Source organism: Anser anser (genome assembly GCF_964211835.1).
Source record: "Anser anser genome assembly, chromosome: 6".
In the NCBI taxonomy this organism is placed as follows: domain Eukaryota; kingdom Metazoa; phylum Chordata; class Aves; order Anseriformes; family Anatidae; genus Anser; species Anser anser.
The window spans coordinates 28275983-28300583 of NC_139726.1; the positions used below are offsets into that span (position 1 = coordinate 28275983).

Here is a 24601-nt window from a genome sequence, read left to right on the forward strand (position 1 = left end):
AATTCAAATCGGTAACATTTGTGTTGGAAACCAGCTCAGATCTGGGAAAAGTGGAATCTAAGCTATTCTGCTCCTCTTGCAGAGGAACTGACTGGTGAATGCACTGTGCACATCAAAATTCAGGTGTAACACCCCCTACAAAAACAAAATTAATACTTTTGCAGGGTTGTCTGAGCACTTATCTGATTCCTTTTCACTTTAGTATAAAACTGTTACTTTGAAGAAAGTTTCCTCACATACTTTTGAAAAAACAAACAAACAAACCTGCTTTGCCAGTCAAAAACTAAAGGTTAAAGGTTTCCCCCCTCAGATTTTCTTCTGAATCAACCAGGTATAATAGAGAGGTATCAGGAGATATTCTGCTCCTCTGAGCTTGTAACAGATTCCCATCTTCCCCGTTCATTGTGTGAACTCTGTTGGGTACTGAAAGAGTTAATGGTGTGTTCAGGCCTCAACCAGCAAATGCATTTAAAGCTCAGTCCAGCGCTCACATGGTTTGTATTCTTGCACTGCTGGAGTGGTGTGTTCATGGCATCTGGTTCCCTGGCAACAGCTTTCATTGGCTCAATCAAAGCCTTTTCTTCTTAAGAAAGCTCCCACTGTGACACCCTACCACCACCACTAATCACCATCTTAACTGAGTGTTTAAGATGCAGCTGGTATGAAAAATAGCGCTTGTGCATGTGAGAAGATTAAGAGACTACCTTGCTTAGTACACCTGCCCTGAAGAGTGCCCTCACTGGTTTGTGCTGGGCAGACTGGAGGCTCTCTGCTTGCCTGCTGGAAGAACTGAGGCATCGGTTCATGAAGAGTCTGCTTAGAAATAATCTTTTGTTAGGCAGAAATCCATAAACCTTTGTGTCTTGTGAATAGTCATTTCCTCTTTGCAGCTGAGATGGCGTTTGGGCCTCTGTGCTATTGACAAGGGGCAGAAGTGGGATGTAGGGGGGGGTACAATAAAATCCATATTGTTGAAGTTGAAGCTGTCTCCCCTGACAAGGAGGGAGCAGGAAGAAGTCTCCACCATGTGAACGGTGTGAATTGGAGAACAATGGGAGCAAAGAATTCACATTAAGCCTCCTCAAGGGTTACATATGTTGGGATTTCTGAAGCTTCAGAGATTGCATAAAAGTTGAGAGCTGCTAGCAGTCATGCCTGCCTGCGTCTGGCAGAGTTTGGGATCCAGAGTGATCAGCAAGCTTGGGCATTAGCACACCTTGCATCGTGTTTCCACTGTTAGAAATACTGTCTTTTTAAATTACTGGAGCTCTCAATGACTTGTCAGGTGACAGAAATTCTTCTCTTATTTTCCCATTCTTGGAGATTGCCTTGGAGGATGCTGTGTAACCCTCAGAGACAGTTGCAGTCCACAGGAGCGATGCAGCTAGAGAGTAGAGATGTAGGTGAGGGTAAGCACAGGGAGCGACAGTGTGTTCATTGTAATGTGTGCACACCAGCAGTTACTTGTTTATCAGGCAGAGCACACAGGCCAGACAGCCCCCTTCTTTGCTTATCTCTGTGTTTTGGGGCAGGAAAGGGAACACAGATTTAAGAACTGGGGCTGGAGAGCACATCATCTTTTCAGCAGTGAAGCTTCAGCCATAATATATGCTGCTAGAAAACATCAGTCTGAATTTGTGCCTGCATTGGTTAGGTTTTAAGGTAAACCACAGTCTCCTGATAGAGCCTTTCCTTGGGCTCATCACCCTTTTTAAACCAGTAAGTCATTATATTCCTTTAAAGCTGGGGAGAAGGAAACCTTGTTTTCTGAAACACTATATGCTTTATTTGACACAGAGAGATTGAGGCAATATACGCCTAAGAAAGAAGCCAGGGAAGACAGACTTGTGGTTAAGCTACTATACTGAGACTTCGGGAATTTGGGTGCAGCTTCCCCCTCTGTGTGGCCTTGGGAAGGTCTGGACGTAGGCAAAGGAGGCAGTTACCAAGGGCAGCCAAACCAGAAGTGAAGCTGCGGTGACTCCTTTGGCTGTGGCAGAGCACGGGGAAGCTGCCTTGGCAGCCGCTGCTGCCTGGGCCAAGCAGAGTGGGCAAGGTAGTGGCTGGCTGCCACTGGCCCCTCGTCTTTTCAGCAGCAGCTGGAGCAGCAAGAGCAGCTCAGCCCCCAGCTCTCCTTCCTCTTTCTGCCCGAGCCTTTCCCTGTGGCTGGAACGCCCAGACATGACCTAAGTGTAAGAGCAGAGCTACAGTGATTTGAACCAAAGATGGACAGACCTAGCTCCTTAGTCTCCAGCGTGGGCTAACAGAAGGTCACAATGAAAAGTCTATATGTACAGATAAAATATGTAAAGATAAAATGTATTTTATAGGAGGAAAATCAAAAGCTTAGGTTGGAAATGACAGCAGTAAAGAATGACATTCTGAACGTGATAGGTCTGTTTTCTTCACTAACAAGTAACTTAATTAAATTTATTTAAACTTATTAACACCCATTCACTGAAAAAGGAGCCCTTGGCAAGTATTAGAACTGCAAGAACACAACCTGTTTTGAACACGAAGTATCTGATTTGGTAAACTCGCTTTAGACACTGAGTGCAGTGGGTGGTGGTGTCTTCCTCCCCTCCCAGAACGTTTCAGAAGCCCAGGGAAGTGCATGTGCTTGCATGTGTGTGAAGAGCTGCAGTTTTTCTGCTGAGCTGACGATCGTGACCTTTTGACTGATTTATGGGCCTTGTAGCAGGCAATGAAAATGTGACTTCAGTGGGTAATTGGTAGATGTCACTGCTCCGGTGCAAACCAGATTTGCTTTGGTTTAGTTATGATTTTGGAAAACATTCTTTAGTTGCACACTGGCTTATAATAAAGTCTGGAGCAAAGCAGGTTTGGGAATCACCTGTGGATGAAGAAGGGCAGGGAACTCACACCCGTTAGCAGGTTTCACAAGCTTCCACTGGCCATGCAGATGGATATCTTAAAATACATCAACTGGGCAAAGCAGTTAAGGAGTGAGCCCTGTATGCTGTCTCAGTCCTCTCCTTCACATAACTGAGGAGGTACTTCTGTGAGGAAATCCGAGGGCTTTCCTTTCACATAGCAAGGAATGCGTTTAAATAGATAATACATTCTTGATTTGTGGACTGAAGGCATTCAAGTGTACAGAACATGCCCTTGCTATATAGCCGATGGCTGAGAAGTGGAGATTATTTGCTCTGTAATTCATTGGGCAAAATGAGTTTTAATGTAGTTTGTTTTTTTAGTTTATTTTCCTCCTTTTTAGCTGATCAAAGTGATTTCAAGAAACCCATGTAACCTTTACTCTGCCCGTTCTAATCACAGTTGGTAAACATGTGCCTCTAATTATGTGATCGCAGTGTCTCGTGGATAAGCAACACTACTCTTTTCTTCGCCCCAAAAGATCAGAGGGCAAGCATGAGGCACATGCACAACTGCAGACCTTTGAGAAACGACGTAAATGCCAGCCCCCTGCACAGGCCTGAATTTCACCCTAAGTAGACCTGGAGCAGGGTCATATAATATATTGGTCTGGAGCCGTGGTAGTAGATTTATGTTACGTCAGTGAATGGGGCTGTGTCTCCAGTGCTGCTGCCTAACCTCTAGCAGAAGCTGCGTGGTGTGAATAAAGGCCAGAGGCCTGTTGTAAAAATGATGATTTAGGTGGTTGATTGGGACTCCAGAGATCTGGTCTCTTTTCCTGCTTCTTTTCTACTTTCTTCAGAAAGTAACTCAATCTTACTCTCTAAATTAGCGATAATATTTCCTCACCTTGTATTTTGGGGATAAATGTGTTAACTAGTGCAAAACATTCAGCATTCTGATGCTGAAGAGCAAAGCAAAACCAACACAGAATGGAGAAGTATTCTTGTTTGTGCAGTGTTGCGACAGTTTGTAGTAGGTTTAGCTGAGCCCCACGCTGAAGAACCGAGATTAAAAAGAATATTGAACAGCTGCTTTGTATGCAGAGCACTGTCAACCCTGTGCCTGGAGTGAAGCAGGGGCTCTTGCCAAAAAAATGAATGTGGGGGCAGTACCTGGTCAGAGACTGAAACAGTATATTATACCATTCAACCCGGAGGCAGAAGGAAGGTTATGTTAGGCAACCTTTGCTTTGCTGTTTCATGATATTTGAGAGCATCGTTTTTCAGCCTTTGATTGTTTTGTTTTAAACAACATAGTTTTTAACGTGGAACCGACGATATAGATCTCACAGTGCACCTGGAGCTTTACAGGAAAGTGTGCAGATAAGGTCTCAGCCCCCTAGATCTTACAAACTGGGGCCTTTTTCTTCTGCCATTGACCTCATTAGAGTAAGTAATGTAAGGAATTCTGTTTTTACAGCAGTGACCCATAATTCAGCATTGTTTTAGGCATAAATCTGCAATGTACTTCCATGGAGTTTCAAACTGCAGAAATGCATCTTTTCTTCTTTTCCTTTTTTTTTTTTTTTTAAGTCTTGTTTGCATGTGTTAGTCCTGTACCACATTATACCCAGAAGGAATTACAGGACCTTCTTACAGACTGGCACCCAACAAATTAGAAATCAGCAGAAACAGGAGTTACCAGCCCTACTTTTAAAACTGCTAGCACGTCTTCATAGGCTCAGTGACATTGCTTTGCTATATCCTGATAGGGAAGCAAAATCAATTTCCTCCCCTGTCCTTGGGCAAAGACTGGTGAATTAAATTTAGTTATAGAAAAGACTACTCTTGGGGCAGGAAGGGAAATATTTTGTAGCATCTAAAACCTCTTCTCTTTTAGACGCTCTTCAGATATCTTTTTTTTTTTTTTAAAACACCTCCTTTCCAGAATATCCAGCCTGATGGAAGAGAAAACGTTTCTCAGTCCCACCAATATTATTTATGAGCACATCGGTGGCTTCAGGTAGGAATACTCGATAAGCCCTCTAGCACTCTGGAATGGCTAAGCCCTGCCTCAGTGCTCTGCAGCACACAGGCAAGCCCTGAGAAGCAGTGGGACTGAGCAGGGTAGATCGCAGATGGGAGGCTGCAGTGGGAAATGGACTCAGTGGCCTCCGGAACTGGAGCTTGTGCTGGAGCTTTTCCACCCAGCATTTTAGAAAACAGCAGGAATCAACGCTTTCGCACTAGGAGTCAATTAAAGAAACCCAAATTATTGCCATTTGAATAAACAATTATTTCTTTTTCACCCTCACAGAAGCTAGTTACGATGAACTAAAAGCCAGAACTAATTAAATGATCTGATAGCACAAATCGTATTAGAAGTGTTTCATCTGGTTTAATTAATTCTTGCCAGAAGTCACTGCTACTCTTAACATACGCTGAATGATTTTTTAATTATTTTTTTAACAGTTTCCTCTTATATCTGTTTCCAATAGTGCTGGGATTCTCACTCTGCAGATGAATTGGGAATGTTTGCAGGAGTGCTTAATGCTAGGGAGATTTTTAACCCTAGAGACACTCAGTCTGACAAATACCTGGTAGGTTGAGAAGATGGACATTTACCCCTGAATCTAAGAGGATGTTTTTTTAAAGCAGGATGAGACAAATAAGATACATGCTCATTGGTCCACAGATGCATGGTAAGTGCCTTGGCAGACTGACCCTCCTGGTTAATTCTTAATTTGCTGGTCATGCTCTAAGGAAAATGCAGTGGCTGTCACTTGGCCTTGGAAGAGGCCAAGAGAGCACTCAACACTTCACAGCATTCACTGACCTGTTCTCCTCTGTGCATAAAATAGGTCGAGTCGTGTTGGTTATTGCTAGCCAGCCCTGCAACAGGGTATTTCTTTGTCAAGCAGAGCAAGCCTCAGTCTGGTTTCCTGAGCCTGCAGACAGAGTTTCAGAGCTTTGCACCCATGGCTTGTGATCGAGGCTTGAGAGCATTCAAGTCTAGGTGTCAAGTCTACAGCCCTGAAACCCACCCAGAGTGAGGAGAGGATTTCCAAGGTCTGTGAGGACGCTCTTGTCCCTCAGTCTCCTGCAGAACGTGCTCATGGGCAGGTGATGTGTCACAGCCTGGCCCTTCCTCACCCCTGCTGCCACTGCAGCCTGCTCCATTTGCTGAGCTGCTGCTTCAGACAGTGACACTTCTCTGAGAATTTTGCCAACATAACAATCAAAATCCTATGAAGCCAGCTGTTATTGTAGGATAGCTTCTGTGTTTTGGCTCTTTGTAAATAGGAATGGAAAGTTACTTCCTTCTGAGACATTTTGTGGAATCCTAAACTGTAGGAATGTACCTGTATGCTGAGACTGGAGTCTGGGCCTCTGAGGCTGGAGGAAGTTTGGATTCAAGACTCTCTGGTCCTCCTCTGTATCTCCAAGACCCTGTTTTGTGGTCCACTTCTTGATCTCTTGCTAGTGTACCTCTAGTAGTATATATCTGTGTCCATACCAAGGTGGGAACAGCCATAAGTGGTGTTCGGCTTTGTGGTCTGGGACTTCTGTATTTGTTTCTCATTTGATACTTCATTCATTGCTCAACCAAAGCTCCAAATCAAGGTGTTGTCACTGATTGAATACAAGCCCTTGCATGTTGCAGATGTGCTGTAATTGTAGTACTAAAATTTGCCCTTCACTTGTAGTCACAGGACAGTACCCTGCAAACTGGCTACATAAATTCTTGCCAACAGGAGGACATAGGCTTGCTCTGGGAACTACTGCTTTGCATGTAAAGACCAAAAAAAATATAGGACTAGCATTATTTTCCATCTGACTTTCATGAGGACAAGTGACAGGCTTTAAAGTTTAAAATAGCACTATTAAAGCAGTATAAAAATGTACATATTCAAGGTGTGTCAGTAAGATGGGACATTGTCACAGAATAATGGGTGCTAGCTACTCAGCTTTCAAAGTAGCACAAAAAAGAGGGAGACACTAATGTGATTCTCAGTTTCCTAGGGAGAAGAGAATGAGAAATAAATAGAGAAGAGGGACAGCACAACACTTCTGAATGTACTGCTGCCACAGTAGAGCGTGTGAGCTGGGTCGGCTGTGCCATGCAGCTCTGAGCGGTGCGCACACCACAGCAGAGGTGGCACTCTCTGCCATCCCTCCCCTGCCGCAACCAGCTTTAGCTGACACAGCAGCAAAGCTGCCTGCTAGCATCTTGATTACACTTTTCCATCTTGTCAAGCACGGCAAACCCCCTAAGCCTCTAGAAAAGCAGGGCCTGTGTAGCCTTCCCCCTGCACTGGCTGGGGCTCGGTCACGCTACAGGGGATGGTGCAGGTCAGCTGTGGGGGCTGGCAGGGGCCCAGCCCAGGCGCTCAGCTGCCCTGTGGCTGTGACATGGGAAAGGCCTCGTCCCTCTGCAAGGCAGCTTGCCTCTTCCCCTGCCTCCCTCTTTAGTGCGGGTGATTCAGGAGTGTCTCCTTTTGGCGCTGACTTTGTAAATTGTGGTAATAACGGTGCCTAGAGCTCTTCCTTCCCCAGGGAATTAGTGGAAGTACCCAAGGTCACGGCAGGGTGGGCTTCGGGCTCAGTGCTGCAGGGTGGAAGGAGTAATCCCGCGGCAGTCTGTGAGGATGGGGTTTGTAAAGAGACGAGGTGTTAGTCCTGGGGAAGGGACCAGCTGTCTAGAGGGTAAGGTTGGTGTAGGTGCTCCCCCTGCCCCCAGTCACCACTGCTTTGGTACAGAGGAGCTTTTCCTCGCAAAAAAGCGGCTTTAGACTCTGTCCTGTGGTCATGTGCCCTATTCCCCAAATGTTTGCACTCTGCCTTTGAGATAGCACAGGCTCTGTGTGTTATGGCCATATTGGGGCATCGCTCAAACAGCAGTTAAGGTTGTGTTTGCTCATACCTTAACTCTTTATTTACTGGTTTCCAAGGTAATAGCTAGGATCGACATTCTGGAAGGGTACTGCGCGCTCCTGGCAACCTTCCTGAATTTTTCTGTCAGCAAACATCTTACTTTTGAAAATTTGTGGGAGGAATACTGTTTGGTGAGCATTGACGTTGATTGCAGCAGTTTGCCGTCAGCTACTAGTTTGCCCTGGAGATGCTACTGCAGCTATGTATGGCTAAGTTTTCCTCCGCAGCCTGGCCGCTTCACCCTGCGTAACGGGTGACAGAGGCAGCAGCTCGCTGTGTTTGGAGGCCTGCCCTGTTGACAAAACAGCATTGAGGAATCCCAGAGTAACACCTGCTTGGACAGGGGCAGGCAGTCACGTATTTGCCTTGCGTGGGCTCTGGGCTGGCTGGCTACGAGCCAGATGAGTCCGCAAGCCAGCCCAACGTGTTAGCTGGCCAAGAGGGCTCAGTGCTGAGGAGGCACAGAGGCTTGGCTTCGCACAGGGGATGTTTTCTCTCTGGCCGTCCTGAAATCCAAGAAAGGCAAGCGTACATGTAGCTGTAACTGTGCCCGTACACATCTTATGTCTCAGTCTCAGTTGTTTTTATTGTTCTCTTCTTTCTCTGCTCTCCACAAACACTCCCCATATGTCATTTCTAATCTCATCAAGCCAAGTAAAAAGTTTCCATTTGCTACCTACCCTGTGCCCCTTATTACCAGGTCTGCATGGTGCTGGTGAAGTGGGTCAGACTTTCTCGGTGATACAGGGCAAGCTGCACACAATCCGAGCCTCATGTCTCTGCGTTTCCAAAGCCGAGCTGTGTGCCTTCACCTGTCTGTCTGTCTTAGCCGTTGCCTCGGTCCATCCAGGCTGTCCCTTAGCTCCAGCTGAGCCTCATGAGGTTGCTTAATGTTTTTCACTCATTTTAGGTGCATTTCAAACTCAAAGTTGGAACTGCTTCATTTAAGAAGCATTTAAACAGAACATTCAGATATTTTCAACTTCCCCCTTTGTTTTCTTCTCTGGTTGAAGCAATTCAGAGTGAAGTAGTAAATTGTTTTGCTTAATTCAAATCCATATTTTGGTGGTGTGGGGGAGTGTAGTAGTTGGCTCTGTCCTTGCTCTGCTGCTCAATTATTTAATTGGTTCACTAGTGATCATTTAATGAAATATCCAGCAAATTACTGTTTTTCCATTGCAGATAAATATTTTCCTTTTATGAACAAGATAGTTTCCTCAGTGTCTGGTTTTCATTTTTAGTAAATAGTCAGCCAGCTAACAAGCCAACTGGCCAGCACCAGTTCTGCTCAGCTGGAGATACTTTGCTGTGTGTGCTATCACACAGACCCCACATGGCAGCACTTTGTACAACAACCAAAAAAAGACAAGCAGAAGAGGGCATGTGATGGTAAATCCCATCATCTGAAGAGTCCGCAGAGACTCTTCAGAGAAGGGAACATTCCTCACGCATGTTACACAAAAGCCCCAAAGGTGATGAGTGACACTTCCCACTTTCATTTCTTTGGGAAGACTCAGTGTCATCACGTCTCTACTTTGCCACTAGTGTTTGACTATTTCCCCACAGAGAGTAAAGCGCCAACTCACTCTTTACCATTCTGTGCCTCTTAATGATCAATTATTTTTAATTGGAACCTCTTGCATTGTGCCGAATCTTGAGAGGCCCCTGTCAAGATCAGGGCTCCAGCAAGATGGGAACAGCACCAACAAGTACATGGGGACAATAGAGACATTTTTTTGTCCCAAAGAGCATGATCCTATTTAGAGAGGGGCCGAAAAAGAAGTAGAGGTAAGGACGATTGGAAGAATTAGCAGACCATGGGCAAGTTTGGGAAAAATATGCCAGTCTCTTGACCCCCTAGTCTGAGGTCCTGTCTGCTGGCACACGCTGCTTCTTGTTCACTAATAAAAATGTCGCTGTCTGCACAGAATTACATTTAAGGACAAATAAAGTAGGCCGGTATCTGTACAAAGAACTTTACCAGCTAAATAAGACGCAGCCGGGGATGACACTGAGACGTAGAGCTTGTGAAAATACCAGTTATCATGACACAGTCCTCCATGGGCTTATTTTTGTGCATCTAACACATTACTACGCCTTTAATGTCTGTGTTCAAGTAATGTATTGAGTCTGAGGGCAGTGCTGAAAAGCTGGCACAAGGGCGTTTTGTTACAGAACTGATCTTAATGAAAACTGATAGCAAAACAGAAGAGTCATTTAAATGAAATTGCTGAGTCTCTTGAGATTGTTTTCTGATAAATGTTTATTTTCAGCTCTCATTTGAGAGGTGTTATTGAGATTTGATTCAGAACTCAGCACTGCAAAATCCTTACTTGAAGACAGTGAGGCATAGAGTTAAATTGTGAACTCCGTTGGTTAATGTCAGCTCTGCTAGCTAGATGGTAAAAACTTTAAGGATTCTCAGAGACAGTAGAAGAAATCCCTGTCTGTTGGCAGCGATGCAGTGCTCTGTGCCTTCCTAGCACAGCAAAACTATAAGATGATGAAGTCACCTTTGCAGATAAGCGATTTCTTACCAGAAAGCATGGTTTCTGGTGCACAGTAAGTGTAAATACAATAGTCGAAGTCCTCTAATGTTCTGGTGCAGGGGTTTGGCTCAGCCTGCCGTAAAAGCAGAGTGGTGCTGGGGTTTTGCTCTGCCTCTGGAGCCGGCCTGGGGCAGGAGCATTCAGGCGCTGCCTGGCCCCAGTGGGGATGGGCACAGCCTGGGCCCTTCCTGGTCACCACATCTCTGCCTTCCTCTGCTCTGTGCTGGAATTCTTTAGCCATCACAAGGGTTGCTTCTGCAAACCCAATAGCCGATTTACTATCTTAGTGAGCAGTGTGTGTAAGGGAAACCAGTATGAGTAAATCCCCTCATGAGAAGGGCTTTCTGTCCACTCGTTTAAAGCCACCCCGTCCCAGCCTGCTGCGCATGTTGTGTGAGGGTGTCAAATGGCATCCGTTTTACTGGCCGCTGGCCCTACTGGAATGCAGCTCTGCACATCTTGTGAAGGAGGGGTGGGAAATGCTGCCTGAAACTTCCACGTTTTGCCGTTAATGGAAAAAAAATAATTGAGAGGCAGGAGCATTACAAATAGGAAATGCTCTTTTCATCATGGATTAAATATAAAAGATTCCATCTTTACATTTCGTTTTTTACCCTTTCTAAAGATGGACTCATGCTTTAGATAATCAAAGCTGGCTTTGAACTAGCTCACACAAAAAATCTTCTTTCTTTAAAAATAGCCCTATAGATATATATACATATCACAGCCTTTTATTCCTTTTATAGATTGTTTCATTTGCTGTGAGAATGTGGAAGTTCTGAGTGATGCGAGGCTCACGCAGGCACCACAACAAACACAGGGAACAGGGTCCAGGCACATTATTGCAATTAACGCCAGTGTTTAATTAGCAGACAGCTGTGTTGGGCAAGGGGCTTTTGATTTTCTCTCTTCACTGCTTTTTGATGATAGATTTACCTACAGCTTTAACTCACGCTTGTTATGCTTGCATGCACTCACAGTGCATGTGCACACACATGCACGCACACATACACACAACCCGCATGGAAAATTTCTGGAAGGAAGCCATGTCAGGCAACTGATCTAATTCATGCTTTAGGTAAATATTTTTGGAAGTAGCTCCCTTTGACCATCTTCCATAAAAACTAAGTTACAGGTATTTTTTGTTTGGAGGGGATTTAGTATTTAGCGGGTGCTTTGGTGCATTTAGGAATATTGTTTGTCTTGTTGGTTTACAATATTTAGCAACAAAAAACTGACGTGTGATGAAGGTGAATGGGTACAGAAGTCTCTCGCAGAAGGGCTGGCACCAAGGCAACACACAGCCGTTTGCCCCAGTCAGCTTAGTTCCCTCTGTATTTCATGGTGAAAGACGAATAGTAGTCTCATGCTGTTCCCTGTTGTTGAGGCAGGAAAATGTCCAAACAGCCAACTAATTCTTCTACTTGGCCATCTTTAGTAAAGAGAAAAATGCTGTTGCAGGTCATGGTAACAGAAAAAAATGTTGAGGAACTGAGTGATGAAGTGAAAACATGGTAGGGAACGCGGATTCTCAATGTTAAGAGCTGTCACAAAACCTCGGTCTCTCTGATTTAGGCTTTCTACTATGATTTAGATACTGCCTGCAGCAAGCTGAAGTTAACTGTAATAATTTAAGATAGGAAAACAGTGGTGTCGCTGAGTCTGTTGTTAATAACTGTGCTTATGGCACAGAAAATGAGAGATTGGAAAGTACTAGAAGAGCTAAGCACACTCCACCACCAGCACAGTTGGGCCCAAATCCTCTTCTCTGTTATACATAAGCACCAATGTAACACAAGTCCGTTTTGTTTGATTGTAGTCAGTGGCTTTTGATTTTCGTTCATGCCTCAGCTCCATCTTAATTTTCTAATTACATCTTTATAGCCTCTCACACCTTATGTTTGAGCTTTGGGTAGAGTGATACTCTTGTGAAAGCATGTGCTCAGCCTGCCTAGTCTGGGATAAGGTATTGGAAAACATACAAATCATTTGTTTCCAGCTGGTGGTCTTAGTTTGGCATTCTCTAGAAAGGGAGCTACTTGCACAACATCGGGATACAGGGTGAAGATCTGACAGAGGTATTTATATCAACCCTGTTGTCATAGTATTTAATTTCTTCTGATCTTGAGAGTATTTATTCTCACAACATTTCTATGGTATCGGGAAGTGCCACTGTTACCATTTTACAGACAGGGAATTTGAGACAGAGATGAGATTTTTCAGTCAATTTTCATGACATGGACCTGGGAATTTAAGCACTTAGAAAAAGAGCTCTCCGTGTACCTGTGCGCATCTTTAGCTGCCTGAATGCCGCTGAAAGTCTGGTCACAAGTGATCTGTCCACCATCTGTGACACTGCAGGTAATCAAGCACTTGTCTTCCAAATCCCAGATTAGTGCCTACTTGCTGAATACCCTTTTGTGCCCATCTGAGCCAGATAATGAATTTTTCTTCTGTTACAACCCCTGTTAGAACTCCCCATTCACTGGAAGCTTCTCATTAAGTACCGGCTATGCATGTTAGCCTAAGGAAAAGGACAGCCCTGGGGGAATAATGTTACTCCTTGCCTGCACTGAGAACAGCATTGTCTTTCTGTGGATTGTTTTGAGAACAGTGCTAGAATTGCTAATACTTCCAGTAAAGCTGGAGGTAGTGGAGAAATGGACCTCTTTTTTTTTACTTCTTTTTTTTCCCAGTTGTCTTGGCTTTTGGGATCCTGGTGTTAATAGCAGGGTTCATGGCTACCTTGGTGGCCATAGGATGGTGTTGATTTCCAAGACCTGTGCAGTCAAAGCCTATTCATGTAGACTACTCCCCTAGGCAGCATACACTGATTTTCCACCTGTATTTGTAAGACTCATGTCTTTAAGCAAAGGGTTGCTTGTAACCAAACCAAGTTGTTGTGACAAAGCTAGGGCAGTCAAAACAAGTTGTTGCTAGCGGGATTTCCTTACTAATATGGTTAAGTGGTAACCCCAGTTTACAAATGCTATTAAAAATGTGCTCCATGCCTTTCCTGTTCCTGCTCTTTATCCATATTTTTATTTATCCCAGTCCCATAGTTTCCTGGGCATGGTTAAGCAGGCTGGACAGAGAGGACCAAGTTGTGTAGGGGGGTGTGTTCATCATGACCCTGCTGGGTCTCTCTGTTCTCACTTGGCCTTGTTCATCCGAATCCAACTTGGCTGCAGCTGTGGCAGTGCTGGGCTCGAGCCTGGTCTTTACCTGGATTAGGAGAAGGTGCTGTGTCGTGCTCCCGCTGGCCTGGTTTTGAGATGAGCAGTGCCTGGCCTTCCGAAACAGGCAACCTTGGACCTCGGGTTTAAGCAGTGTCAGAAGACACCTTGTCCTCCAGCTGCAAAGCAAATATCATCTGAGCAGTGTTAAACCCCGATGTTTGTATTTTATAGTCTGGGCATCATTTTAGTCCAAATTTGTCAGTTCTAAGTGGGGCATTTGGGAACTTGCCATTCTTCCAATCCTATATTATTCTGTGCAGTGCTATAGTGGCCAAAACCACACGCTCATGTTGGCATGAAACAATTATCCTGGTTTATATAGAACAGGCTTGGCAATAGTCTATCTCAATGAACAGTCATAGTGCTGAAAGATTCAGAGTCTTCTTTTCCTCTCCAAGCAACAAACTAAATTTCTTTCAGCTGGATTCATGGTTTTAAATAATAAACAGGAGTGGAAAGAAAGTATAGAGAGCAGACTGTATAGAAAGTACCTGTAAGGTCTGGATGGAAGTGAGAATGAGATGGAGAAAGAAAAGACTATTTAAATACAAGCTAGTAATTTGGTTTCTAAACCCATGAGAAATTATAAATAATGTTTACTGTTGCCAGTTGCTGAACACAGAGGTGTGTGGTTTTTTACTTGCATGCAAAGCTATTGGTTGTGGGTGAAGTACTTAGACAAAAACATTCAATCGCTGGTGTGGGTATTCCACCAAAGATAAACCCAAACAAACACTGACGTGTTTTGAGTGCTTTTTTCTGTGTAGACATTTAGTTGCTGCTGCTGTTTGTGAATTACAGAACTTTTCAAGCATGTTGTTTAACTTGCCTGAAGTAGCAGTGCTTTCTTATAGAAAGTAGCACTAATGCCTCTGAAACATAAAAACCATACAGGAAGTGTTGTATTTTCATGAAAATGTGGTATGTGCTCTAAACTCACAGGGATATTTGTCAGTGATAGCTATTGCTTGCCAAGGTCTTGTGATTCAGAAAATGCTGCATACACGTCAGTCAAAGGAGAAGGGTAGGGAATTTGGTCAAAGAAAAACTGTTTTGCAGCGATTCACGAAGGTTAGTAAAGGCTTATTTTTCCCCCTTTTTTCCAGACAGCTTCAGAGAGAGATTTGTTTTAATTGTACTCCATTATGAAAGTAACTGCTATTTCGTTATCGGAATGGTGGTACAGATTTTTATTCCAGAAGGCCAGACGCTATCGCTACTTGAAATTCTCCAAATTGTTTCCACTGTGAGCAAATTCAGTCTTGATGTGAGTCACATCTGCTTAAAACTTAACAGCAGTTGCTCCTACTTTATACCAGCATCAAATTTCACCTACAGTCTTAAATTTTAAAAATCACGTTAAATCCCAGGATTTGGATAGTTTTGTATAAGTGACTTAAAATCCAGAAGTACCTAATAGGAAATCCTGAAATAAAAGCATACAACTTTAGTGGTTTCTGGTGGAAACATAAACGTTTCCTTTCAGATATGAATATCTCATGTGAACTAAAAAAAAAAAAAAAAAAGTCTAATTTAAGTTTTTCCATATACAGACAAAAAATAGCTATCACACCTAAACGCAGTTTCTCATCCAGCTCACAGGGATGAGTCGTGAGTGGAGAGAAAAGCAGGGAGTTAGGCAGCTTGCAGAAACGGCAAGCTTGGCTGCTTGTGATGTATTAAGGATTAATTGCATGTTTAGCAAGGCAGCCATGGCTGCACAGTGCAGGGGCGCCGGTCCCACCGCTGCTCCCCTGTCCTTCTGAGCGCGAGCTGTTTTAGCTGTTCCTTCATTCCGGCCGGCACTGGCGGATTACTGGGAGGAAATGTTTATAGAAAGGTTCAGGTTTCCTCAGCGAGTGGAGTGAACCCCTCAGCAATTATCAGTGAGCTCATGTCATAAAGCAGTTTGAAGCCGCCCGGCTCATGGGAAAGCAAAGGCCTTTTCAAAAAGGAAATTTGACAAGTGAAAGATTCTAGGGAACAGATAGCGGTGGTTTCAAATGAAAGATGGGGCTTTTCTAGAAAGGCAGCAGAAATAGGGCCAGCTCTGAAAGTATCTTAAATCAGTAGTTTATAAACTTTAAATGTAAAAGGTTATTTTTTAAAAGCACAGCATCCAAATAAAATAGTGCCCAGAAAAAGCAACTGCTGCAGTATGCTCAGTACATGAAACATTGCAACCAGAACTACCGTGATGGCAGGCTGCTGTGGCATCTTAGATCCATTTTGCAACTAAACTTTCGATATAGTCATGGTTTAAGGCAAAGGAAAGGTAATGAACCCAATAAATAGGATGAAGTCATTGCAAATAAAATGTTGGAAATTATCAACATTTCACAGATGAGGAAAAAAGCTATGATTTATTTTATAGCACCTGTAGCACCCTCCCTTTCCTTAATTTCAAAGTCCATTTGGAATGGGAAGAGAGCATTATCCCTATTTAATAGATAAGGAAACTGGCTTATCAGCTTGCCTTCACCAAGAGGCAGAGCCTGGAAGAAAGCCTCAAGCAAGGGCAAACATTTGGAAAAGCCTCAAAATGCTGTCTTCTGTTGTTAGGGGCCAGGACTTCTGAAAGACTAGTTTCAAGTCATGCTGAGTTTCTGATCACTTGTGCATTTACCCAAACATCTCTTCCATCTCTCACAACAAAGCTGGGGGGGATGGACACGAACGCAATCCAGGACAGGGCTAGGACACTCCCAGAGCTGTCCCCTTTCCGTAACATGTTACATGTTCCAAGACTAAAAGAAGTTCAGAGCCCTTGTATTAAAAATCATTTATTTTGTGATCTGTACATGGGATGAAGCAGGGCCTCATACAGACCTTCAAAAAAATCAAGTAAAAACATAAATACATATTTTCTTACAAAAAAATGAGATTTACAAAATATACATACTGCACTTGTCTTACAGGTGTTTTTTTTTTTTTCTTTTTTCTCCACATGCACATTATAAAAGACAAAATCTCAAGCCCTGCAAGTCTGAGATCAGATATACTGAAGGATTTGGCTGATGGGCCCATTGCTCACACCCAGACTACTGGTATGCCTTCAGCCAGCAGTCTGCACCCTCACCCTGAACAGAACATTTTTTTCCCCTCTTTTTTAGTTCCAGGCAATTCCCCCCTCCCCACCCCCCCACCACAAAAAAAAAAAAAAAGAGCAGCCATAGGGTGGAGACTTGCTGAAAATCCAGAGTTTCCTATTTTGTCCTTAGGCAAGAATACACACACACACACATATATACTTATAAAAACAACCCTTCAGTGAATATAAAGGTAGAGTAGTATGTAAAAAAAAAAAGTCAACATAAAAATTTAATAGAAAAATCTGTCACATTTCAAAACAAAACCGATGGATTTAATGATTAATTTCTCAGTGTCCTTTCTTCCAAGACGTGATCACTGGAAACTTAAACAGCTGTATTTTAGCTAAAATGAAAAGGCTTCTCCCTTGTGATAACTCCTTTCTTTTAAAACCAAATCCCAGTCCCCCCCAGCCCCTCCTGCACCATGAGTCATTGTAATGCAGTTCAGGGAATCTGAGGAGCAAGCAAATTGGTCCATCATGAGCCAAAAGTATTCTTCCTGTCCCCAGAAGCCAGTTGTATGTTGACTTTACCTGCAGCAATCTCACTACAAAGCAGGAGAGAAAGCAGGTTTATGGGAAGGAAACGGAAAAAAAAATAGTATCTTTGTGTTACATATTTTAATGGATCTTGTTTTGGCAGGTGCTCTCAGTTACGCTCCTTTCCCTCTAAGTCTTGCATTTCCTTCAGCTTAGAAAAGCAACCCATACTGAACAGTACGAGAACATCCTGCCTCCTCCTTTTTCATAAAAGGAATGTTTATTTCTGTGAGCTCCTCACATCCAAGGGTGAACCTCAACGACTTCTTTTTGTTAGTTTGCCCATAAAAACCGATCCCATGCTTATGCCTTTCTACACAGAAAACACTTTTGTTTCCCCCTTTGTCTCCTAGAACAAAGGCAAGGGGGAAAAGCCTTCTGCTGAAAAGCAACAAGTCATTTCTTTTCAGGGTGTGGAATAGCAACCCCCTCCTTCCCCACAGCAGCAAGAACAACAGACTGAGGGCCGAATTCTCACTTTGAAATTATTAAAACAGGTATCACTGAGGTTAAAAAAAAAAAAAAAAAGAGGAACTTGTAAGTTGACAGAACAGAGGCATCTCACCAGCACATGATCTGGGCTATAGCTGGTTATAGAGTACTCACGTGATTGTTACTCCTTCAAACGTGGAGACAGTAACCTAAGGCTCAGGAGCTGCCCTGCGGGCCGCAGTTTGACCCAAGCAATTCAGAGTTTGGCTACTTCTCAGCAGGGGCAGCTTGACACATCAGGCTTCCCCTCCTGCTCATCCGGAGTGAGGCAGGATGGTTTTAGTTGGGCTGGTTTTGCTTTCCTGCACAGGGCCTTGGGGGAGAGAGAGGTAAAGGGGACTTCTGGCAGGTGAAGGACTCTCCCACCCCAGCAGCAGCCTCTCTTTCTGTGCTCTTCCACTTAGTTGGGCACGAGCACCATTGGACACGGTGCATATGGTCCCTTATGCAAATATTTTTTTTAAACCCTCTGGGAGAAGGAAAGTTTTGAAAAGCCTCCCTTCCTCTGTGTTCAGGGAGCTGAGCTGTTGCCTCCCTTCTGCTGAGTATCCCTCTCCTCCGTGTGTGTGCGTGTGCATGTGTGCGCGCCAGGGAGGGCAGGAGGGTCTCATACTGCCGTCTCGCCTTTGCTGCCGGTGCTCAGTCTGTGGTAGAAGCGTCGCCAGGACTGAAGGGTTTTGCCAGACCAGATCCAAAAGCCAGTTGTGATGCCAACAATCATGGTCATGAGGTACTTGATCATGAAGACTGTGAAGTCTGGGCTCATGGGGGCAAAGTGGCTGGGGCATGGCACAGCGTAGGTTTTGCAGGTCTGGAGGAGCCACGTCTTCTCCCAGGTGCCACGGAAGGCCTGCTCATAGAAGTAACATGCCAGGACAATGGTGGCAGGTACCGTGTAGAGGACGCTGAAGACCCCGATGCGCACCATAAGCTTCTCCAGTTTCTCTGTCTTGGTGCCATCGTGCTTCATGATGGTGCGGATGCGAAACAGGGACACGAAGCCGGCAAGCAAGAAGGAAGTGCCAATGAACAGGTACACAAACAAGGGTGCCAGCACGAAGCCTCGCAGCGAGTCCACACTGTAGATACCTACGTAACACACCCCACTGAGCACATCCCCGTCCACCTGCCCCATGGCCAATATGGTGATGGTTTTGACAGCGGGCACAGCCCAGGCAGCCAGGTGGAAGTACTGGGAGTTGGCCTCGATGGCCTCGTGGCCCCACTTCATGCCAGCAGCCAGGAACCAGGTGAGGGACAGGATGACCCACCAGATGGAGCTAGCCATGCCGAAGAAGTAGAGAATCATGAAGAGAATAGTGCAGCCTTCTTTCTTGGTGCCTTGGGCCACGGTGCGGTAGCCATCCTCAGAGAAGCGCTCCAGGCACACCACCCGCTCCTCCAGCAAGAATCCCGCCGCGTAGGCCACTGCCACCATGAAGTAGCAGCCCGAAAGGAAGATGATGGGCCGCTCGGGGTAGCTGAAGCGGCGCATGTCCACCAGGTAGGTGAGCACAGTGAAGAGGGTGGAGGCGCAGCAGAGCACGGACCAGACACCCACCCACAGCCGGGCGAATCGCACCTCTGCCTCCTTGAAGTACATGAGCCCATTGGGCCGCGACGGTTCGCAGGGGGCTCCGCAGTCCCGTTCCCCCAGGAACCGGTAGCCCAAGTAAGGGGGCACCTTGAGCTGCCGGGGGCAGGAGAAGGAGAAGCCGGAGGCAGGCTGCGGCGGGGTGAGGAAGTCAGGGAGGTAGCCGGCCGTGGGGTGGGCGGTGGCCCCCCGGCCTGCGGCCCCTCCAGGTCCCGGTGGGGCGTCCGATGTGTTTTGCCCCACGCAGATCTCACCCGCGCCGTGGACTGGAAAGTTCTCGCAGCGGAGCCGCTCCGGCCACTGGAAGCCGAACTTGTTCATGAGGGCCTCGCAGCCCTGGCGGGCCCGCTCGCAGAGGGAGCGGCAGGGTGGGATGGCCTGCTCCAGCACGGTGCACACGGGCGCGTACATGGAGCAGAGGAAGAACTTGAGCTCGGCCGAGCACTGCACCTTGACCAGCGGGTAGAACTGGTGCACCTCCAGCCCCGCGTCCTCCTGGTTGGTGTGGCCCAGCAGGTTGGGCAGGATGGTCTGGTTGTAGGCGATATCCGTGCAGAGCGGGATGGAGATGGGCTGGCAGAAGCCGTGGTCCGGTACGGAGATGCCCTTCTCGCCGTGGTACTGGTGGGCCGCCGCGCCCGCCGAGGGGGCCCCCAGCAGGGCGGCCAGCAGCAGGGCGGCCGGGCCCAGGACGGGGCAGCCGCCGCCGGCCGCTGCTCCTCCTCCGGCCCGCATCGCCGGGGGCCCGGGGAGGCCTTCAGAGCCGGGCGGCGCGGCGCCCCAGGGGCATCGGCAGCGCCCGGAGGGCGGCGGCGGAGCGCGGCTCGGCGGCTGCTGCCTCGGCTCCGGCGGCGCGGCGGCGGCGGCGCTTCCCCGGCGAAAGTTTCCCGAGCCGCTCTCGCCGGAGGAGGCTCCGCGCGGGCACAAACGGCGGCGACGGCTCCCGCCGGCTCCGCGCAGGGTCACGCGGCGGCGGCGGCGCGGCGCTGGCTGCTCCCCGCCCGGCTGCCGAGCCCCGACGGCGGGGATTTGGGTTGCGGCTAACCGGATTAGCACCGCGCCCGGCTGAGCCGTGTCTTGCACTCGGGGGCTTAAAGAACTTTGAAAATCCAATTACTGCGCGATGCGATGCGATCCTCCCCTCGGCTCCGCTCCCGACGGGCGCCGCCGCGAGCCGCTCGGTCGGGGCAGTCTGTGCGCGCCGCGCCTCGCCGCTCCGCCCGCCGCCACCGCCCGCCCCGCAGCTCCCGGCCCGTGGCCGCGGCGGGCACAAAAAGCCCCATATACGCGCGGGCGCGCCGCCGGGCCACGCCCCCGCCGCCGGCCCCATTCACAAACCGCGCCGGGGGCGGGGCCTCGCGGGGCCCTCCCGCCAATCCCCGGCGCCCGCCCGCCGGTCCCCGCGCCCGCCCGCCAATCCCGCGGCGCGCCGGGGGCGGGGCCCGAGGCGCGGCGGAGAAGTTGCGCCCAACTTTTTCCCATCGCCGCCAGGGCAGGGCGGGCCGGGGGCGGCCGGGCGGGGTGGGATGAGATGGGATGAGATGAGATGGGATCGGATGGGACGGGACGGGATGGGTTGGGATGGGGGGAGCCGCCCCGGGGCCCCCCGCCCCTCCTCTCTCCTCCGCGCTGCAGGGCACAGCCGGGCGGGGGGGCTCGCTCAGGGTGGCCCGAGCAAACTAAAATTAACTGCCTGCTTTCTGAGCAGGCTTTGAAAATGCAAACAGCTGCCTGTGCCCAGAGTTATTAAAAAAAAAAAAAATGCACCGCCCGGGTACGGTTGCAGAATGAGCTGATTGCGTTGTTGGGATGTTCGTGTCTGCACGCCATCGCCTCCCCCAGCGTGGGGGGGTTGATTTGTTATCACAGCGTGACCGTTGGTTTTTGCTGGCAGAATAAACACTTTATTCATGCAGATCTAAGCTTTAGCTAGGGGAAAGCTGATTTTTTTGGAACGTCCAGTGTTACTGAAGCTAAGAGGAGAAATTTTATATCCCCAGCCATATTGCTGCAAGCCCTTAAAGAGACTCCAAAAAGCTGTAAAAAAGCATCATTTCCTCTATGGAAGCACCCTGCCTGTCTGCAAGAGAAAACGCGTAGGTCAGGGAAGGGATGTTACCGGCCTGCCGAGTGATGGTGACCAGATCTAGAGCTAGACCGGCATGCATTTGCTGGGGACAGAAGTGTGCGTTTTTGCAGCATAGCTGTGTTTTGAAGTGCACCACCAAGCCACGGATTGCTGGAACCATCATGCTTCTGGAAGGCGCAGGCAAGGAGTCCTGGGCAGCACAGAGGGGGGGAGTGCTTAACAAAAGCCCTACAATGGTGGCTGCTTTCCCCTTCATGCTGGCCTGTGAGAGCCTGTGGTCAAAGACAGGCTGCGACGAAGTCTTATCCAATCCACCCCATCCCTCCGTGTGAGGAGAGAGGAACTGTACTATTCAAATGGCTACTTTTATTCCACTCTTGTATTCAGGATTGTGCTCATATTGTGTCTAAGCAAATACACCGGTCTGTACCGGTGCCTGGAAGGCAGTTCAAGAGAGCAGAGTTTGGCTCAGGGAGCTCCAACAGCAGTTGTTGGACAAATGTTTCCCATATCCTCTCCTGCTCATGAACAATGTGTCCTCATACCAGTAAGACCATGGAACTTCAGCTTTTGTTATATTTGTTAAGAGAAGTTGACAATTATAAATGGGTTTACTAAAATAAATTTATTCTCTAAAAGTGGACATGGATTTAAAAATAATGTTCTGCTCTCCAAAATACGTACATGGCAGGACTAGCTACTTGTGCTTGCAACAGTTGCTTCTGGAAAGGAAGTCTTTTCTTCATTCTCAATTATAGCTGTTGGAGGGCGCATAAGAACTTAAGTTTTTCAGTTTGATCAGGCTCGTTATCTGAACTTGCTTTTATACACCTAGTGACTAAGCAGGTTTTTCTGATACACTTGCCTAAATAACCTCCCATGGTAAAATCTTCCATGAACTTATTTACTGTTATTTTTTTTTTATTTTTTTCCCCTCTGGCTGTTAGTAACCTTCAAAAAGATTATTCTTTCTGATTTTTTTTTTAATTATTTCCTCACCCCGTCTTTCTATAACACTCCATGAGCTGTTGAGTCATCTATCTTTAATAATCACCTTAGAGCTTCTATTTTTTACTTTGGCTTATACGACTGACTTCATCTGCAAAGCATTTTGTGACATTCACTATGAAAAATGTTAGAGGAAAGGAGATGTTTCACTGGCAGGCAATGACAATGCAGAGAAAGGAAAGGAGCTGCAAACTTTCTGCCCTGTGCATGGACCATTGTGATTTCTGTATGTAGTGAGACACACTCTGAGCTAATAAAATGGTATTGCAAGAAACTATCAGCAATATGGAGACAGTGACAGAAACTATTCAGAGTAAGGAATGTCAGACTAAGTGGCAAGAAATGTACTGGGTATTTATTTACAAGAAAGGGCAGATGGCATCAGTGGTTCCCCCTGTTTTCTGCCGGTCCCATTCATTAGAGTCATTGCTGTGAACCATAGTATGAATGAAAAGACGACTGGGAGCTCTGGTGTGTGCAGTAAAAGCAGTATGACTCCCTCACATTTATATTGAACGTAACGTAGAATCAGTGAAACAAAAGGAAAAAAAAAGTAAGCAGAAAAGAAGGAAGGAAAGCCGTTATCTTCAGTTATTTCTTAGTGAGATAAGAAGAGAGTAAACTTATTATGTGGAATGACACTGCTAGGACATTTCAGATGGCAGGAACGTACAACAGAATTTACTAAGATGGAGGAAGAAATTCACTTGGGCAAATTCCATTTTTTTTCATATTTAGACCATTGGGAGATGGGATACAGTCACTGAGGGAGGGAGCGGCAGTCTCAGAATGGCAGATTGTGGCCTGGGAAAATCTCAGACTGCCAAGTCAGTCTAAGGCATCCTGACAGCTTTCAGCAAACAAGGAAAAAAAAAAAAGGCAAAATCCAGGATTCTGAAATGTAGGTTACCCCAGATCATCCAGGGCCTCCGTAAGTAACATCAGTCTTGTTCCAAATGGCAGCAAATTTGTGCTCATCTCCTGTTTTTGCCTCCATCTAAATTCACAAGTTTTAGCCTGCAAAGTTACTTAAACTTCCTCACAGCAGCAGGGACTCTCATCAGCACATAGGCACAGGCAGCCACCGTTAGGAGGTTATCAGCCACACAGAACAACTGTGCCGCACAGGACTTCACAGACTCTGAGAAATTGTCTATTGCAACCACACAGGAGTTCAAAAGGTTTTCTCAAAAAATCTCCCAGCTGCTGGTGTCCTGAATATCTCATGTTGCCTCTTGTTTGCCACCAATAAACCTGGAAGACCAAAATCCTGGTAAGTCCACAATACCAGAATAACTACAGAGACTCTGGTGCCAACTCTGGAGCCGTCTGACTACACTGCTCTACATAGCGAGAAATTGTTAGGAACAAACAATTATATGTCTTTTTACACATTTAAAAATAGATCCAGTTTGACTTCCAAGCTAAGTGTGAGTGAGGAGCAGCAATCCCGACATGATGTCTTTTCCTGCTGTTTTAAAGCCTCCTTAAACGTTGCCAATATCATTTTCCTTGTTTCCTATCCCATCTGATAGAAAACTCTTCCCATGGGGGGAGGGAAATCAAAACAAAACACCCCCTCCCCACCCCGCCAGCCAGTAGTTATTTTGGGTGCCCGAGGGTGAACATTTTCAGATTATCTGCTGCAAGGTTTCCAGTCCTCATTGCCCTCAGAAGAACAAAGGGCAGCGTTTCCACCTTCTCCTTCTGCCCGCTCTGCAGGAACTTGCCGCTGGTGGAGGGCTCTCGCCAGCCCTCCTGCCACCCTGCCCGGCTGGAGCCAGCTGAACTGTGAGACTCGCTGAGGTTACATGACTAAATAACTTCCATGACAATTTCCATCTCAGCCTTCTGAAGCACACTCACATATATTCTTACATGATCAGGCAGGCTGTTGAGCTAAGAACATCAAAATTTGCACTCCCTAAAGCTCAGTGGGGAGATGCCAGGAGCCTGGGGGGGAAGTGATGCATGCAAATTCTACGTAACGATTTGCATAATTAGAAATAAAATAAGTTCACAGTGTTATATCTGCTTGCATTTTTATCAGTCCAGTAGATTACTCTAAATTGTGTATCGTTTGAGCTCACCAAAGAAGTCTGGTGTTTCTGTAATGAGACAGGAGAGCCTGGTAGTTCACAGGCAGAGCAGGGAAGGGAAGTCCCTGCCCCCCACCATGGAGCCTTAATTTGAAATTAGATTGAAGACATAAGAAACTGATTGAAAA

The 24601-nt window shown here is 46.5% G+C and overlaps 2 protein-coding genes across 7 annotated transcripts in view; one reads left to right on the forward strand and one right to left on the reverse strand.

Annotated features, from left to right (window-relative positions):
- Positions 1-24601, forward strand: part of ALS2 (alsin Rho guanine nucleotide exchange factor ALS2) — a 224019-nt gene that overhangs the window by 57204 nt on the left and 142214 nt on the right. The window lies entirely within an intron of this gene.
- On the reverse strand, positions 16328-20144 carry FZD7 (frizzled class receptor 7). The gene has a single exon (XM_083842280.1). It carries the CDS (start codon positions 20010-20012, stop codon positions 18291-18293), a length of 1722 nt encoding a protein of 573 aa, XP_083698406.1. The 5' UTR covers positions 20013-20144; the 3' UTR covers positions 16328-18290.